Source organism: Colletotrichum karsti (assembly GCF_011947395.1).
Source record: "Colletotrichum karsti strain CkLH20 chromosome Unknown Scaffold45, whole genome shotgun sequence".
Lineage (NCBI taxonomy): Eukaryota > Fungi > Ascomycota > Sordariomycetes > Glomerellales > Glomerellaceae > Colletotrichum > Colletotrichum karsti.
In genome coordinates, this window is record NW_024065945.1 from 332,440 (window position 1) to 350,419 (window position 17,980).

Consider the following 17,980-nt stretch of genomic DNA (forward strand, 5'->3'; position numbering starts at 1 on the left):
TGCCTGGTATGCTGTGCTGTGCAAGAGCGTTGGTTTCTCATGCAGCCATTGCAGTTCTCTCGGTTTGGGAGGCTCGAGAATACTTTCTGCTTTCTCCTTGACGTGTCACTGCAGTTTTGAGGTCAGGTAAGGGGCTCTCCAGCGGACGTCGCGGGGGTACCGAGATATGTCGTTCAGCGGAATGAATGAGCGGGTGAGTGAGTGAGTGAGAGTTGAGAATGTGGCCTCAATCCGGTTCCGGGGTAGGCGCAACGGTAGGCTTTCTCAGATAATCGCACCATAGGCGATCATCTGAATGATAATCCGAAAAAATTAGCACCTTATCCATCTCCGCCGGCTGCAATTCGTCTCATCTGTCCCCGTGGCTGCGCCCGTCCCGGCACTCCGGATGCCGCCGTACCCGGAGGCCAACTGCGCGAAGGATCGTCCCAAAGGACCGTTGATGTTCTTGACGAAGGCTGCGACGACGGCTCGAAATAAACCGTCAAGCCATCGCGAGTGCCAGTCCCCGAATTTCGCTGCCTGTTCCTCCAGCCACGTCTGTCAGCGGTCCCATCTCGTCTCACTCGCACTCATCGGAGGGTCTGACGCTATAATCTGACTAACCTGAAGGGGGTTATTGGCTGCTGCCTCACCAAGCCTCCGGCGCCTTGGAGTCGGGCCATTCTGCCAGTGTCAACAATGCGCCTCCAATGGAATGGAATCTCGGTAACGTTGCAGGTGCCATCAAGAAGCTCAATGCAAAGGGCCTGTCATTGAAAGCCATTGAGCGTCCAAATTGTCAAGAGTTGGGTGGTGACGGACCATGTGGCATAGACACCGTTTGAATGGCGCCCTCTGCCACGAGTAACTCGCCCAAATCTCGCGACACCAGGTAATCTCGTCTTTTCATTTGGTTATGCCCACATCAAAGACACCAGAAACATTCCGCAATAAATCTGGGATGTGTGTTCCGCCTGCCCGGAGTTAGCGTAGGTTCCGCAGAGTCTCTTTGCAGAGATACTGTCACAGCACTGCTGCATCATATCAGGAGAAGGCAGGGATTTCAGTGTCTTCAGACTTGATCCTGGCGCCCATGTGGCACCAACTGTATTGTCGACCGCCATCATGAATCTTTGACGGCAGCCACTCTATGTTCTCCGCCACAGTTCGTCTCTTCCCACCATATCCTCCAAAATAACACGAGCTCTCTATTTGTCTTCCTCCTCTTCCTCGCCAACTGGGACAAGCTTGCCAACAACCAAGTACTTGCTCTCAAACTGCTCCTCCCAGCCCTGCAGAGCCTCCCATTCGTCCGGTCCGAGGCCCTCGAGCTTATCCAGCGGCCCGTCGAGATCCTTCGTCAACACGTCCTCGTCGAAGCTGCCCATAGCAAGACCTCGCGACGCATCCCGGCCGGCGAAGTTGGAGTAAGGGCCCCCGGGGCCGTAGAAGTTGCGGCCTGCCGTGACGTCGAACACGCGACCCCGGACGGCGAAGTAGATGGGCCTGTCGCCCTCTCCGTCGAAGGGGAGGAGTGTGCGCGGGTTGAAGACGCGGAAGACGGTCGCGGGCGGCTCTTTCGGGAGGATCGGGGGAGGGGTCGGGCTCAGCATGGAGTAGATTGTGTAGCCGAGGACGAGGAGGAGGATGATGTTGAGGGGGGTGAAGAAGGCGTCGCTTCTATTCTTCCTGTTAGCGGGTTGCCATTTATACGCTGTAGGGATAAGAAAATGTCGTATCCGTACCCCTGGGCTTGAAGCTTGACGGCCTCCTCTTGGAGACGCTTGTTTGTGTAGTCCATCGTGATGGCTTCGGATGCGACGGACGGGTGCTGCCGGCAGCGATCTGCCAGGGGCTTAGTCGATGGTCGAGACTTGCAGGAAGATCGAAGTTCCCGAAAGGAAGATTATTGCAAAATTGCTCGAACGATCGTGATTCAGTAGGTCTCTGGGATCGAAAGTCTGTGGGATGATGTGGTTGTTCGAGTCCAAGAGGTAAGAACGACTTCACGGAGCTCTCCAAGTCCCCGTCAATGTTTCGGGGACCCTGGATGCTCCGTGCGCTGACGAGCTGTGCCCCACCAAGCCACCCCTCCACCAGTGTCATCATTGGGTTCTTACAACTGGTCAAAAGCACATAAAAGAGGGCCGTTGATCACGTGTTTCTTCGCTGCCATCGGCCCCATCCCAAGCCCGGTGAGTCCGGCAAGGTGTGGAGTAACCTCCGAGCCCGTGCTCCACATTTCCGGCCATCTACACCCGATGTACTCGGTTCATGACTGTGGTGGCCACTGACATCTTTATTTACCAGTCATACCGAGTATAAGTTCCAACCATGGATTTAGAGAGGATGCACTACCCATCTGCTCCGGCTCGGCATCACAAATCTGGGATTCGCCTGACATTCTGCCCGGCCCGTCTTCGATGGGTGTGCTTGTTGATAGACTTACTATGTGAGGCCTTGACCGAGGCCCTTCGACTCACCTTACCACCAGTATTAAAATTTGACTCAACTCTTTGCTGTGTTGTTCAACTCTTGTCCTTGACGTTACCGTCTCAGTGTGCCATCGTTCTCAGTTTCTTTGTTGATCAAATCACTGCTCTTTTTCCAACACAGCCAGGCAAAGTTTTGACCCCTTGTTCGTGAACATCCATCGAAGAGATCAACTCCACCTGTTGTCCTCACTGCTTAATGTTCTTGATCAGCAACACTGTTCTCGGGCAAAGGTCGTGCTAATCAGAGCAGCAACTGACACTCCGGAATAGAAAAGCTTCAGAGATGCTCAACCTCTCGACTCATCCTCACCATCAACTTGACCATAGGAACAGAAGAGCTGCTCAGACTCTTCTCAGTCCCAACTTCTCAACCGCCTCTCCAACGTCGGATATCTCAACCACATTAGCCATAATGCCTAGAGATGCTAGCCCTGGGCTGAATGCTAGCCCAATCCGTCCCGAAACTCCCGAGAACGGAGACGGAGGATTTCCATTCGAGGATCAATGGGGCTCCAGCCCGGAAACTCCTCCCACGACTCAGTACCCTGACACATATCCAGACAGCCCCGGTGACGGCGCAGCCGTTATCGGCTTCTTAAGCACCCCTCCCGTTGATCGAACGACTGGACGCCGCGGTGCCATTCAAGCTAACCCGCCCGATGTGCCGGATGACCGCCCTGACATCTCCAAACGTTGCATCCACGACCTCGTCCATCCGTGCCTCTGCCGCAAAACTGCTACTACAGTCGGCCTTACCTGTGCAGATTGCGGCGATGACAGTAATTGCTCCATCGCCAAGCTGCTGAAAAATGGCCCCCCAGAAAAGATTGAGGAGATGCTTGAACTTGAGAAGGGCCGTGGGCGCGAGTCCACTAAATTCCAGGCAAAACTCAGGACAGCTTTAGCAGCGAGGCGGAACGCTTGAGACAGCGGCATGCCCCCCGGAATGGTGATAGCCAAAAGTAATGCCAAGTTGTCACATAGTCATTTGCGGTCAACGATGGGGGGATTGAGGTAGCTTCTAATTCTGTCTGAGCATGCTGCTTTATACACACATGGAATTAAACCTCTATTACTCCTGCCTTACCGCCGTGACGCCAAAATTTCCCATAATGCATAGGAATTGTCCTCATATTACCGCTTCCCGCTTAGTGAGCAGCAGCGAACTTGAGCTCCTTCTCAGTGACCTGGGCGTCAGTCTTCTCCTCCGCACCGTAGGAGTCACGACCGTCGGCGAAGACGGCCTCGAAGTCGTACTCGGACCACCTGATCTCGGGGTTCAGGCCGGCGAACTTCCACACCCCGTTGACCTTCTTGTACCAGTGCATGTTGTAGCTGTGGGCGTGGCCCTTGACGGCGACCTGGGTGCGGGAGGCGTCGGTGTACTTCTGGTGCGGCACGCGGAGCTGGTGGTGGCCGATGACCTCGGTGTCCGAGACCTTCTCCCAGCGGGTGCCGCCGATGAAGTGCTGGGTCTTGAGGAGGGGGTTGCCGAGGACCGACTTATCGGAAATCATGGCGATGAACTCTTCCGCGGGCATGGCTTCCCAGATCTTGTCAAGGAAAGAACGGTAGTCGATCTGCGAGATGTGTTAGTAGTTTGTTGCCAGGGTTGAGAGCCGAGACCCGGGTACCCGGGACGGGACGGAGGCGGTGGATCGTCACTTACGCGGAGCTCCGGGGCGATGCACCTGCGAAGGCGATCCCAGTCCTTGGAGTCGTAGCTATCAGCCCACTCGAAGAGGCAGGTCGTCAGACCAAGGTAGTCTGCAAAAAAATGATCAGTCTCATGTTTTGTTGAACCTCGAAAAAGTACTTACCATCGAAAGTGATGTTGCCAGCCAGGGACGCCATTATGTCTATAGTGTATGTAATTTATTACCGGGGAAAAAGATTGAAAGAAGTACGTCTTGGGTATGAAGCTGGGATGTACCAAACAGAGAGGTCAGAAAAGGGAAATCGAAGGAGGGACTTTTGATGTTTATACTTCCAATTTCCATCCCATATCAAGGGATCGAAGGGTCTTCACGTAAGCCCATCGGTGTTCAGCTAGTTCGTGGCGCCGGACTGCCGCCAGACGCCCGGGCACCAGGAACGGAGGCCCGGACGTTGCGTCTGCATTGTCGCCCTCAGTGCCCCCAACGCCCTAGAGCATCGTCCCCCGCATGCGCGCTGCAAGGAACGTGGGTGCATGTCCGGGCGAGCGAACCCCTAATTATTCTTCGGACTCTTGGTGGGGAGATGCCGATGGTCGGTCCCCGCGCCGACGATAGCGTTGAGCGGCGTTCAGGTAGGTCGTGGAATTATGTCATACTCAGGGAGCAGCTATTTTCATCTTGAATCTTTTGTTCTGTGGTGACCGAGGATGTCAATGCAGCTATTCATCTATATTTACGCTTGTGGTCTTGGTGTGTTGAGCAGTGATGTGTTACCGCATTCGCTGGGCATGAAATCCTTAGGGGACTAAAGCACCGAATGGATGAGACAGAATCTTGTTCTTACGGTCGGCCGAATTACAGATGAGCTGACAAAGTGAACCCCTTCCCGCGTGTCTTAACTTCCGTCGGGGGTTTGGGCGGCATTGCGGGATCCTTCCATGCCTTGGCGGAAGCTCGGTCTTCGCTCTGAGAACTTGGTCGCGAAGGAGTTCATCTGTACTTAAGTCGTCTCTTGTGCCCTCTTGCTGTTGGGCTTAGTGGTTCACGGTCGGGATGCAGCCACTGCGAGGATCGCGGTCCGAACTGCTGGAACTTCCCAGTCTTCCCACAACCCGATCCTTCCAGCACCATGATTACCATTCCATCAGGACGTTTGTAAGACAGGTCTTCAGACTGCGCTCTTAAAACCCAGAACGCCAACGCACCGGTCTACCAGATACGATGCGGTGCTCATTTTAATCGGTTATGTAAACAATGCGTCACTCACTCGCGGTAGGGATGACATATTCATGGCCCGAGCTGGTCGTGAGCGGCACCTCCCGTCACTGCCAGCAGCCATGAGAATTTTGGTGATTTCGTGGACCCGTGTCTCATTTTTAGTAGGACCGAGTGAGAGAACAGGAGCAGTAACGCGTAAATTTAAGCATTGAGATCCAATCGATACATCGCCGTCTAACCCTTTTCCGCCTAAGGGCGTCCACAGTCTTCTCACGTAAGACCTGTGACGACAAGGGCGACACTTAAGATCACCAGCTTCCATCCTAGGTACCGCGTACGGATGAAGAGTTATATAAAACATTTAAAGGTCTTTGGAGTCGAATATCCAAATTTCCAATAAATTCTTATTGTCTTTGTGGCCAATCGTTTTCGATTGGGGACATTTCTGATCACCAATTCATACACCAACACAAAGAAAAAGCCACGCGGTCATGGCTACGGTAGAGGAAAGGCATCCGGAGCTCTTCCGGCCCGTGAGCACCGAGTCACCACGCGGGAAGAAGAGAACCGTGCCGATGCAGGTCCTATGCTTAGGCTTCCCCCGAACAGGCACATCTTGTAAGTGAGCTATCAGCCCTAGAGAGGAGGCCCTGGACATGAGCAACAGACACTAATGCAACCCAGCAATGTGCGCCGCATTAGAGAAGCTTGGCATCACCTGCTGGCATTCAACCTGCTTCATGTCGACCAACTTTGCCGACATTGAAATGTGGCAAGAGATGGTCGACCGGAAGTTCTTCAGCGGCGGCAAGGGGAAGCCTGTCGGGCGAGAAGAGTTCGACCAGCTGCTCCACTCCTACGGCGCCGTGTCTTCGGACACACCGGCGGTCGCTTTCGCTGAGGAGCTGATCGCGGCGTATCCCGAGGCCAAGGTTGTGCTTGTTGAGAGGGAGATCGAGAGCTGGTATAAGAGCTACATGCGCGGTATCATTGGAAACATGTTTGACCCCTTCGTCCTCCTGGTGTACCATCTCGATCGATTCTACGTCCATCCCATCGGGAAGATCCACACGAGTGTTACGGCGGGATGGCTGGATATCTGGAACAAGAAGGATGGGGCTGAGAAGGCGCGTGCGAAATACAGCCAGCATTACGATCTTATCAGACGCGTTACGCCAAAGGAAAGGCTGTTGGAATTTGACTTGGCCGATGGTTGGGGTCCTCTTTGTGAGTTCCTGGGGAAGCCGATCCCCGAAGAGCCTTTCCCGCATCTAAATGAGCAGGCATGGCTGGACGAGAAGGTCAGGATCATAGCAGTGAACGGCCTGAAGTCGATTGGTCGAAAATTGGCTGTGGTTGCCGGTGCTTTGGCCGTTGCAGGTGTGGCTTGGTGGTGGTATCAATAGCAGTGCGGTAGTTTATTTGCATGAGGTTTGACGTTTAGATGTATGTAAAAGATCGGCTCATACTGTCTCTCGTGTATCTGGCCTTGCCGTCTTCTCGCTGTCACTACATGTGCCTGATGAATCCGCAACCGGACGGCGGTCCCTGCCATCGGATGCGAGATGGAGAACGGGAAGAACCCTTGACGTTTCCCTCGAGCCTTCCTCCACCGAGGTAGGTGTCAACTCCAATCTTCTCCTCCGAAGTGCCTTGATGATTTGCCACGCAGACGGCTTACTCCCTGACCTAATCTCATGAACCAATTCCGAAAATCTCTCGGCGTCGTTCTCATCATGCCGACGTTGCTGAAGATCGCTCAGTCTGCTTATGAAGTCCAGCTCAACGATGCCCGATGATTTAGGTAAGGGGTGCGGTTGCGTCAATATTGACCAAAACCCAATTCCCGTGAGCAATACCACGGACGCTCCGGCGCCGATGAACACCAACACAGTCCAGGGCTGGCTGACGAACCGCTTGATCGAACGCCCTCCGGTCGCCGTCGTGATGAGCTCCGGGGGAAACGTCCACTTGTCCTTTGGCAACGCCAGTGTATAGTTCGCGTACTGCATCGCCGTGACCGCGAACTGCAAAGGCACAGCGAGGAAATTCTGCAGCAACTCCACGTGCAGGTCATTATCTGGAAAGAACTCGGTGTAGGTTCGGTACTTCCACGCCATTCTCGAGATTGTGACGTTGATCGATTCGAGATCGAGTTCACTCGAAAGTGGCCTCGGTAGAAAGATCCGGTTCCAGATCAAGTCCATATCCTCCTCCGACATTTTGACACGCACTGGGTCAGAACGTGGCGCGACGTGTTGGATGGAGAGGTCTTTCTGGCTGTAAACAGTTGTTGCATTTTGTCGGTACGCCGTGAAGAGCGTTTTCGAGGTTATTGGCGTCTGAGTCCACGATAGTTGCGACGCGCATGCTCGTGTGAACTGGAGGAAGCTCGGACAGGCTTTCCATCCTGAGAGCTACGTCAGCCACGGCATATTTCAGCAGTCTTGGGATTGTTTACCTGCCGCAACTGAATCGCCCATTTGCTTCTTGCACAGTTGCAAAGCATCTCCGAGTGGTGTTTGATACGTCCTGCAGTCCTCATACATGACGAACTCGAAGTCGCTGGCCAAGTGATCGAACTTTGCCACTAAACCAGGGGCGCTCTCTATCATGATCGATTCGGTGTTGTTGAAGAGCCCTCCCTTGAGAATGGTGCTGTTCAACAAGGGTCCGACTTTGCGGGCGATCTCCATGCCTCCCGGGAGGAAGGAAACGGAACAGTCTTTGGTGCAACCGTCCATCTTCCATTTCGTTGCGTATCGGGGATAGTTGAGGAGTTGTTGACTCCAAGTATCGAAGAAACCGTCCAAGTAAGACGTCGAAATAAGTCCAAGAATGGACACATCGGGCGGCATGTTACCAGCATACACGTCGATCGCAACACCTTGCTTGATGAAGTAGTCTTCAAAGCTATTCTGAACTGGGAGATATTAGCAATCTGTTTGAGAGTCATCCTACTGGGTCAAATACATTTCAGAACAGAGCCGAAACCCAATCCCATGAATGGCAAGGCCAGCCTGCTGGCATTAGCAAGGCTCTTGCTCAAAATGACCGACATCTTACCTGATAAGACCCCAGTTGCTTCGAAATTTCCCTCTGAAGATGAATTTGAGAACAGAAAACCAATCCGTCGCAGGGCTTAGTTGGAAGAAGCTCGAGGCCGTCGCACCTCCCTTCCCCCTTGATCTTGACGCCAAGGACCATCGCAGGGCATCTGAAAGACTCAAGGCTACGTACGCCAAGAGCATGGCGTACAGCTGAGAGAAGATTGAAAGAAGCAAATTGGTCAAAGATGCGTCGAAGGTCCACGAACCGATAACCGGGTTTCCCTCGAAGAGAACATGGTAGATAAAGAGCGAGTACACGATCGTGAACAAGACACTTACGGCCCACGCGGTGAGGGCCAGGGCGATTGGTCTACAATTCTGTTTAATGCTCCTCTCCGTCGATGTCGTCGATGCTGGCTCGTTGGGGCTCCCATCTGCTCTGAAGTCGGGGCTGGCGGGACCTGGCGCGTCGGATGGATACCGCAGATCCAAAGATATCTTGCGACCGGGGTCAAATATGAAAGATATCTCTTCGATTCGGATTGAGAGTCGCTGATTGCCATCATGTGGGGACACCTCTTGGTAGGTGATCCAAGACTCTAATGATCGAGGCCAACAGAGGCCGGGCGTTCAGTGTTAACCGTACAAAGGCGCCATGAAGCCACAGCCGCGACTAGAGAAAGCCATGAGAAGCCATAATTTGTGGGTGGATGGTTACTATGTTATAGGCTTGCCAGTCTGCCTTGAACAGAGAGTCACATAGTTCATCTGGCGTAGGCTCTCAGCTACGAGGTGTGGTACTGGCTATCTTGCCCTTCAAGGCTTAGAGCTGCATATGTCTCACTGTCAACACCAATGAGTAGTGGAAGATCGAAAAGGTCTGACTGGTGGCTGCCTCATTTCTGTCTCTGAGTTGAAATAGTGTGCCGCACGCGAGGACAGTGTGTATGGAACGAACAAGCTAGATACCAGGCAGCCGGTGCAGCCCTGACAGCGGAGCGTCGTGTTTGGCTTCATTGTTGCCCAATGACAGCTTGAAGGATCTATATGCAATCCATGTCGTGATCCCTACCAATGCTGGACCGGTAGGACGAGCAGCAAAGGACTTGCAGACGGAGCTGAACAATTTGGTGAGGGGTCCCCTGCTCCAACTACACCAAGTTTCGCTCGCGTCCTTACATCCCCAAAGGCCACAAATAATCTCTGCGTCAAACAATCTGTGTGATATGAAAGAAGCACTTGTATTTGCTATTCATATTGGATGATATATACATCCATACTTGTAGTTGCTGGTAACAACTCGTACCGGCTGCTCCCGTTGGATGAGTTTCGATGGCGGAAAGTGTACCCAGGATGCTATCACGACATGGGAACGAGGTGGCGCTTTTAGCGCATGCAGTGTGACCAGGAAAGATTAAGCTCTCGCATGTCTCATTGGCACAGCCTCAATTGAGTGACATTCACTACACCGATGCTTTGGTTCTGGAACGTAAGATCGGTGAAGGGTTAGGCCGTCTTGAAGCTTCGTTGCACGACACTTGACATAAAAGCGGTGCGTCTGGAGTTGCCGTCGATTCTTGCCTGGCCAACCATCGGACGTAAGTTTGGGCTCAACATCAATCTCAGTAGTGGAAGATCCTGCAAGTGATATAAAAATGTAAGTAAATTTGAGTTAGTATGTACAGTTAATCGAAGATTAGGGGCTTCGATACCCACGCGGGGTGGCCGTAGAGAGATAAAACTCAACGGGATATCTTAATGAGACGAAGAACTATCACACAGCGGGGCTATGATACAGGAACGTTGAAGTGTCCAATATGTAGTTGCAAGCTCTTCTTATACGGATGACGCGTAGTTATGAAGTGTTCTCTGCGTCACCAGGAGGCACAAATAACTCATGATTCGTCTCTAGTAACCAGAAAGAATGTGATAATTCCATGCTCTTCCACTTTTCATGCAAGGCCCCTAAGGTTGAGAGCCACGCTGATGTTCTCGTTGAAACCTAACCCATCTGGCTGCACTTGACCTCACCGAAGCCACCTAATACTTGTGGCCCTTCAGTTCGTCTTTTGCTTCCAAAACATCATGGTAACGGACGTTGAAGGAATCGCGGCGGCGGTCATGTTGGTCGTTAGCGCTGCCCATGCTGAAGCGCCGTGGACCAAAGGTGAGGGGCTGACCAACGCGGGGTTCGATTTTCCAGGACGTCCCATCCCACCCAGCCTTCACCTTGGATTTATCTATCGTAAATCCGCGTCTCCCTGAAATTTCGCACCGATTAACTCACGATACAAATCATCGCAAACAATCACCATGCCCTCATTGACGGAGATGCCGTCCGAGCTGGTGGCTTCGATACTACGAAACCTCGGGGACCTACGATCCCTCGCCTCGGCTTTGCTCGCCTGCCGCCACATTTACTCGTCCTTCAAACAAAGCCCAGATATCACAGCTGTTGTCCTTCGTCGGTATGTGATGCCTGCGCTTCTACCGTACGCGGTCGTCGCATTGGAAGCGTCTCTTCTCCCCCTCGACCACGACCGTAGCTCGGTCCGGAACCTGCTGAGCAAGCTATACAACGAGCCCTCGAAACTCGAAGACCGCATTTCTTCAATGCCATTCAATCTTCTATTCAAGATGGAACGGAGACACGATCTGGTGCAAGCTTTTGCAGCCGAATTCGCCACCGGTGCGTGGGCTCTGCTCCGCGAGGGTGACGATAGCATGCCCCTAGCCGTTGCTTTGTCACCTTCTGAGCACCTACGCTTCTGTCGTGCCTTTTACCGCACAGATATCTTCTACAGCCTATTCAGGGCTGAAAGCATTAGCCCAAGTGGCGCGTTCGAGGATGACATGTATCCTTATTTCTTCGCGAAACATACGCCATGGGAGAATGAGCAGATTGGCTGTGTACAGGACTTTTTGGAAACCCGAGTTGAGAAAGGTACGACTTGAAAGTAACCCCAGTTGAAGCTTCTGACTTACAGATTTCCACAGCATCAATGGACGTTGTGGCGCATGACGTGTATTTCGGCGAGCTTACGATCAGCTATCTTGATGCTGGTATGGATAATGATTACAGGCAGAGCTGGGTTAGTATCTTCGTCGACTCAAACAGCCTCATGTTATCGCTAATACTGAGCACTAGCTTTCCGGGGGCCTAGAGTTCATCCATAAATTGATTTCCGAAGCCTCCTACGATGTCAAGAGAGAGATGCTGGACCCCAACGTGGCAAGGGGTAGTTCGAATCTCCCTTATGCCTTGGAAAACGTGCTTCAAGAGTACGCCCGCGACGATGTTTATGTGGGAGACGCAACGAAAGAGGAGTTACTTTCGGCAATTCCACATCAACAGAACAATGAGGATACCGACGAGGGCCCATATCAATGCTGGCGTTACGGTCATAAAGGCTTGCCCATAGTATCAACCCTGATGCTCCTCGAAAACGACTGGCTGCGAGACCGTGCTTACGTCTTCTGGGATCAGGAACGGGTGGAAACTTACTGTTTGATGGATAAATTCGAGAAAAGTATGGGTGCCTCGGGAAAGTCCAGGCCTATTGCTTCTCAAGATGAGCATGATGAGATGCAACGGTCTTGGGACCAACGGTCAAAGATTTGGCAGAAAGGAGGGTGGGGATATTGGAGCGAAGACGACACTAGCCGCATAGTGTGGCCAACTCCGAAGTGAGGAGGATGAGTGTAGTGAGCTGCTTACAATAATCTGAAGGCTTTCCCCATGCTGCCTCGAAATCTCATCATGTCTGTACTTTGCGTCTATTTCGTTGTACTAGTACATCCTGTTTGTGGGTCACCGAAATTTCCTCTGACGTCGGGAGCGGGTGCCGGAGATGCAGGGGCTGCTGCGGATGCAGCTTCCAAGACCTCAGGGGCTTTTCATCAAGACTAAAACGACCTCGGTATCGGCCTTGAGAGAAAGTTCTCACTTTGAGTTAGCAGAAACGGATTGCTTACGTTACTTGTCCTGCTTCATCTGGGGATCAGAGCTATATCGGCTCGCTCAGTTGTACTGAAGCAATGTCGTCTCTGCTCAGATCAAATACGATAAAGCTGGGACGAAGCCCCTTGAAGTCGGAAGCAACAAGAGCACATAATCGTCGATCGCATGTTTATGACTTCTTAGTATGTTGCCCCTGGCGAAACCATACTGGCATTGGAAATATACTTACAATAGATATCTATAACTACAGCCTGGGCCGCATCACCGTCTCCAACACCGAGTTCGATTGGATAGGCCTCTTTAAGAAGCTCTCTTATCAAGCCAGTTCAAGCAAGCAATGTAAGAAGCCTAGTTCAGGCAGGTGCAGGTAGTGGCAAAATCTAACTGCTAATCACCATGTATGCGATGCCCTGCTCCTTTCATGCTTCTTTTTCCTTTGGAGCGTAGCTTAACATCTGGATATTTGCTTTTCTCTTTTTGTCGTTTGAAACAACTACTGGCATATATTGGAGAGTTTGTGATCTTGCTGTATTTAGAAACAGGTGTCTCTCCGGCGAGGCACGGAGCTTGAATGCATCAATATTTTGTCATTCTCAGAGTACAATTTCTACACTTGAAGACTTGTTTCTTATGACCTGGAAAGTAGGAAGATGGTTTAATTTCGAGGACGCATTCTTTTCGTAAGAAGATGTTCTCGTCACATCATTCATATCGCTACACAGTGCCCGTCCATTAATCGGGCAGATGATTTGAAGTTCTTGTTTATGACACAATCTTTCGGCTTCTGCACGTCTTGACTAGAGATGCTTCTCTTGATAAATGTCCCTGGCGAATCTGATGTCGCATGCGGAAACAAAAGTGGAATTTGCAGAGATTGCTTCATATGTTGGCGCCAACAAGTGTTTTACATACCCAACACAGCAACATAACCGAGCTGCAGAGGAGTCTTTTATGTTGGTCTCAACAAGTATCCGATTCCAGCGCAGCCACGAGATATTTTCAAGCCACAATTTGAGCCTCAAGAAGGTCGAAAAAAGCTTTGTATCTGTACCTGAGAGCCTTATCTTGGCATGCTGACCTATTCGCCGCATACGTACATGCATGTGCACAAAACGGGCGCATGCATCCGTAAATTTACGAGTGAAAGCCAGCTAGCATGCCATCCAAGTGGAACTAATTGGCCATGTCTCATTGGAAGGGACATCGCTCCGTCACAATGATGCTTATGTTCATGTCCCCGCCGGCCTCCATACCAGCCTCCCTCCGCAATCGCGGTGCCACGTAAATCTCAACAGTCCACGACAAGGCAATGCTTTGACCGACATGGATAAGAACACGCAGTTCCGCGAACTGCGTCCTTGGGTGCCGCCGGCAAGTTCATCGCAGGCTCATGCTCCAGCTCAACGACCCGGCTGGACATTACCTCCACGATCTCGAACGACCCGACGCAACGTTGTCGTCGCCGCGTGTTTAGAATGCAGAAAGAAGAAGAGAAAAGTGCGCTTCATCTACCGCAGCCCTTCTCATATGACGTTTAAAAGGCTGACCTCTTTATAGTGTAGTGCAGAACGCCCCCGGTGCTCTCTATGCACCGAAAAGGGTCTCGAGTGTGTTTACGAAGGCGACCCCGAGGAGACCCGGGGCAAAGCGTTGAAGCGGAAGTTTTCTGAAGTACAGGTTGGCTTTGGTGCCCTTCAGGAGCTCTATTCCGCCCTTCAATCTATGCCCGAGGAACAGGCTATGGGCGTGTTCCAGAGAATCAGACAAGGAAAGTCTCCGGAAGAATTGATGAGCCAAATACGCGACGGCAACCTCCTTCTCCAGCTATCACTGAGTCCTGAGACCAGACTACAGCGATACACGTTCCCGTTCCTTTCCAGCATGCCAAGCTTTCTCATGACACCCGAGAACCTGATCGTTGATTCAAAGCTGTACACTGCCACCATTAGCAACAGCATCTCAGGAGGCTCCTGCGACTCTGAGACTAGAGGAGGAACGCTTGAGGTTCAGGACATCTACCTGAAGCCATTTAATGCGGCTGAAATCGTTGACCCGCGCCTTTCGAAGATTAACGCAAGCTATTGGACCAGCATTGTGCCAGACGATAAGCTTGTCCGAAAACTACTCAACGCCTTCTTTCTCCACGGCTATTCAGTACATACGATGTTTCAAAAGGACTACTTTCTCGATGATATGGTCGCAATGAAACATGAGATGTGCTCATCCCTATTGGTGAATTCTGTTCTTGCGTTAGGCGCAGTAAGCAGCAGGAACCCAAACAAATTAATAGAGATAGAAACTCACTTTTTCTTAGACAAGCTGCCTTGATCTTGAGGAACGATCCCGTTTTTGGATGCCAGAAAACCTAGCATATCGCTTTACGGCGGAAGCCAAACACCTCTGGGAGCTCGAATCCTACTCTTCAACACCTCGCTTGACTACCATTCAGGCTTCAGTGTTGCTGAACTCGCTGTACAATGCGTATGGACTAGACAAAGTTGGGATCAAGTACACGATAGAAGGAATTCGTATGGCGCATGATATGAATCTCTTCGCTCCATCTGCCAATATAACGGATCGAAAAGCACAGGATGCAAAGACTTTCACAGCATGGGCTCTTTTTGGGTGGCAAGCGTAAGTGCACCCCAAAACTAATGTTTCCGGAAAATACTAAAAGGATAGTCGTCATTGCTATTACTTCGCCCACAGGCCACTGATGGAGAAGCCCCCAGACTATCCCCTTCCAGACCCAGAGCTTCAGCCTGCATGGTATGGAGAGATATACTTGAGATACCCTGGGACGGAGACAGTATTTCCACTTCACTTTCCCAGCTGGTTGAGATCCACGGCGCAATTCTCTGCCATGCTGAACGAAATGGTTATCAGCAGGACTTCGGGTGTAGAGGAAGGGCAGTTAAGGCCGTTCACGATGGAAGAAACATTCGTTTTCAAACAGAAATTAGACGATTGGTTCTCTTCACTCCCTGAGTGTGTCTCAACCAACAACATCGCTCTACCCAATCACATCAAACTACAGTGAGTTCTGCACATATTCGGCGTGTCATAATATCGATGAACAGGCCAACAGTAACTGACCCGGCACAGCATGGAATACTACACCACCGTGTCCCAGTTGTTCAAGAACTTGTTGGTAACCCAACCTGCTCTCTCAAGTACCCGCGAGACTCTCCAGCGCTTGATCGACAATTTCGATATTCGGTTCGAGACGTTATTACGGCTTTACTACCTGCGGCACAGTTTTGATGGGGCAGACCATTGGGGCATATACTTTTTGACTCTTCTTGGCAACACAACTTGTGAGAGAATAAAGCAAGAGGCCGCGCTCGAAGGAACTGACCCGGCGAGGTTCAACGCTCTCCGCTCAACGCTTATTCTCTGCGCCAAAGGACTTCACGACCAGGGTCGCAGTTGTCATATAGCTTCCGTCGTGTGTCGTGTACTAAGGGACCGCATGCGCAAGGAAGATGTGGACCTCCTTGGAACCCATGCGAACATGAAGGACTTGGATGCCTCCGACCAAGCAGTTTTGGCACAGAAGCTGTTGTCAGCCTGGCCTCTCCCAGCCATCGAAATCAAGAAGGACATCCGGGAGGCGTCTTTGGAACACCTCCTGAATAAGTACGAGGATCTCACTATTGACGGAGAAAATACTGCACGTTGAGGCGGGCTCCACTCTAGCTTGGTAATTCAATTCAAATGGGTGTATAGGTAGACAGAACTCATATGCCAGGAGGTTTCCGAAGAGGTGTAGAAGGCTTTGCTTTTACTTCAACTTAGTGGGTTTACTGCCACGTCAGGCCGCTGAGGTGATGCCTCCTGAGTTCTGCGTTGTTTGATATCGCTGCTTGGTAGAAAAGAGAGACTGGATGTCCAGTTCAATCATTGTACGGCCTGATACTCATATCATTCGTGACATCCCTGACATGTCTATTCTTACGGTCCGGGAACTGCTCATCCCGTGTCTTCTTTCATCGTGGCCGGGCATAGATTGCCGCCGGAGTGTAACCCAATAAGAGGTTGAAGGTGAGGCAGGAAGTACTTTTGCATATCCATGCATATGCACAGCAATGATTTTGGCACTTCCAATTTCGCGAGAATGCAGACTCCAGGCCAAAGTCTCATGTGGTGTCCACTAGGCAGTCGTAGGGCTTACGCATTTTCGACGAGCGAAGGATCCGGCCGTCGAGGCGCCCTAAACCTTTTTCAGAACTTCATTCGAGGTGACGACTGCGTCTCCGTCTCTCCGCAATTTCTCCCTGTCTCTTTCGCACAGTTCGCCAAGCCCGGACACCCATCCCTTCAGCCATCACCAATTCTGCGGTCCCTGTTTGCGGTATTCGAATCGCCAGCGAAAGGCCCGGCAGGACTTGCTTTATGAGATAGGGAAACCAATCACGCGATGCCGAATACCGGTAAACCGAGTCCCAATTGCCACCTTTGCCGGCAGAGGAGGGTCAAAGTGAGTTGCGATAACTTCATACCTCCAGGGGTCTTGTCCCGCTTGGCACTGCAGCTAACACCTGAGCCAAGTGTGATTTGGGTCGACCCCAATGTCAACGATGTGTCAAATACGGCGTTGCTTGTCCAGGTTATAGAGATGACGAGGCCCTGCGCTTCCAACATTCCAACTCTACCACATTTGAGAAGCGGAAGCGGAAGAAGCAAGTGAGGCACCCGGACCAACATTGGGATGCGCTCCAGGTTATTGCTTTCACCCCAGAGTCGACTGCATCGCCACCATCACAAGGGACGTTCAGTCGCGACTCAACGCCGCCATTGTTTAGAACCGTTCGTCAACATTGGACTGAAGAATCCATTCCCCTTGTTCTTGGCTGCTACTCAAACATCGACTTCCTCCCCAAATTGTTTAAAGGGGTCCCGCAAGACCATTGCCTTGTCCTCGCCGGGCAAGTTTTCGCGCGGGCATATGTCATCAACCGCTTCAGACCTGACACTGATTGCAATGAGTTGTCCGCAAGTCTGGGAAAAGCCTTGGCCTCTGTGTCAGCGGCCATCAAAGACCCCAAATACTACACTTCGGATTCAACTATTACTGCCGTGTGGCTGCTAGGCAACTATGAAGTGAGTAGAAGATGCCTATGCAGTCAGTAACGCGTGTGATTTCTTTTACTAACTGGAAGCAGGTTTTAATGGGCAGTCTTGAGAGACGTTTCTTCATGGCTCAGAAAGAGAACCCAACTTCAACATCGTCAAGCTGGTACATTCACACCAACGGCTTGTTGAGTTTACTAAGAGCCCGAGGAGACAAACAATTCTATTCGAGGCCTGGTCGCCAAATTTTCTGGGTCATGCACAACATCATTGTGAGTTTGTTTTCTCCTGAATGCGCTTCTTCCGTATCACTTATTAACGGATAGGCCAGCAAATCCAGTGCGAAACGACAAATTCACCATGTCCTCCAGACTTTGAACACTGGTCGAGGATCATCGAAAACTCTTTACAACCGGGCGAAGCTCTACTCCTTAGAACCGGACGCTTCATTGCATCAGCATGCTCTTTACTGTCGAGATTGGTTCCCATAGCCCATGCGGGCGACAAAGGAGCTGCATGCACACAATACGAGGAGCTCCTCGC

General features: G+C 51.5%; 5 protein-coding genes across 5 annotated transcripts; 2 read left to right on the forward strand and 3 right to left on the reverse strand.

The window, feature by feature from the left end:
- Window positions 1-1,190: 1,190 nt before the first annotated feature.
- CkaCkLH20_11119 (uncharacterized protein) lies at window positions 1,191-1,783 on the reverse strand (the record flags this gene model as incomplete). The annotated part of the gene is made up of 2 exons (XM_038893833.1): window positions 1,191-1,662; window positions 1,728-1,783. 2 exons carry the CDS (start codon window positions 1,781-1,783, stop codon window positions 1,191-1,193), a joined length of 528 nt encoding a protein of 175 aa, XP_038740933.1.
- Window positions 1,784-3,625: 1,842 nt separating this feature from the next.
- Window positions 3,626-4,331, reverse strand: CkaCkLH20_11120 (Scytalone dehydratase; the record flags this gene model as incomplete). Its single annotated transcript, XM_038893834.1, has 3 exons — window positions 3,626-4,057; window positions 4,147-4,244; window positions 4,298-4,331. 3 exons carry the CDS (start codon window positions 4,329-4,331, stop codon window positions 3,626-3,628), a joined length of 564 nt encoding a protein of 187 aa, XP_038740934.1.
- Window positions 4,332-5,844: 1,513 nt separating this feature from the next.
- Window positions 5,845-6,759, forward strand: CkaCkLH20_11121 (uncharacterized protein; the record flags this gene model as incomplete). Its single annotated transcript, XM_038893835.1, has 2 exons — window positions 5,845-5,971; window positions 6,038-6,759. 2 exons carry the CDS (start codon window positions 5,845-5,847, stop codon window positions 6,757-6,759), a joined length of 849 nt encoding a protein of 282 aa, XP_038740935.1.
- Window positions 6,760-7,153: 394 nt separating this feature from the next.
- Window positions 7,154-8,763, reverse strand: CkaCkLH20_11122 (uncharacterized protein; the record flags this gene model as incomplete). Its single annotated transcript, XM_038893836.1, has 6 exons — window positions 7,154-7,220; window positions 7,268-7,763; window positions 7,815-8,276; window positions 8,327-8,373; window positions 8,420-8,536; window positions 8,594-8,763. The coding sequence occupies 6 exons, from the start codon at window positions 8,761-8,763 to the stop codon at window positions 7,154-7,156; spliced, it is 1,359 nt and encodes a 452-aa protein (XP_038740936.1).
- Window positions 8,764-10,716: 1,953 nt separating this feature from the next.
- CkaCkLH20_11123 (uncharacterized protein) lies at window positions 10,717-16,046 on the forward strand (the record flags this gene model as incomplete). The annotated part of the gene is made up of 8 exons (XM_038893837.1): window positions 10,717-11,347; window positions 11,401-11,495; window positions 11,552-11,685; window positions 13,927-14,623; window positions 14,679-14,998; window positions 15,074-15,133; window positions 15,197-15,400; window positions 15,470-16,046. 8 exons carry the CDS (start codon window positions 10,717-10,719, stop codon window positions 16,044-16,046), a joined length of 2,718 nt encoding a protein of 905 aa, XP_038740937.1.
- Window positions 16,047-17,980: the final 1,934 nt, after the last annotated feature.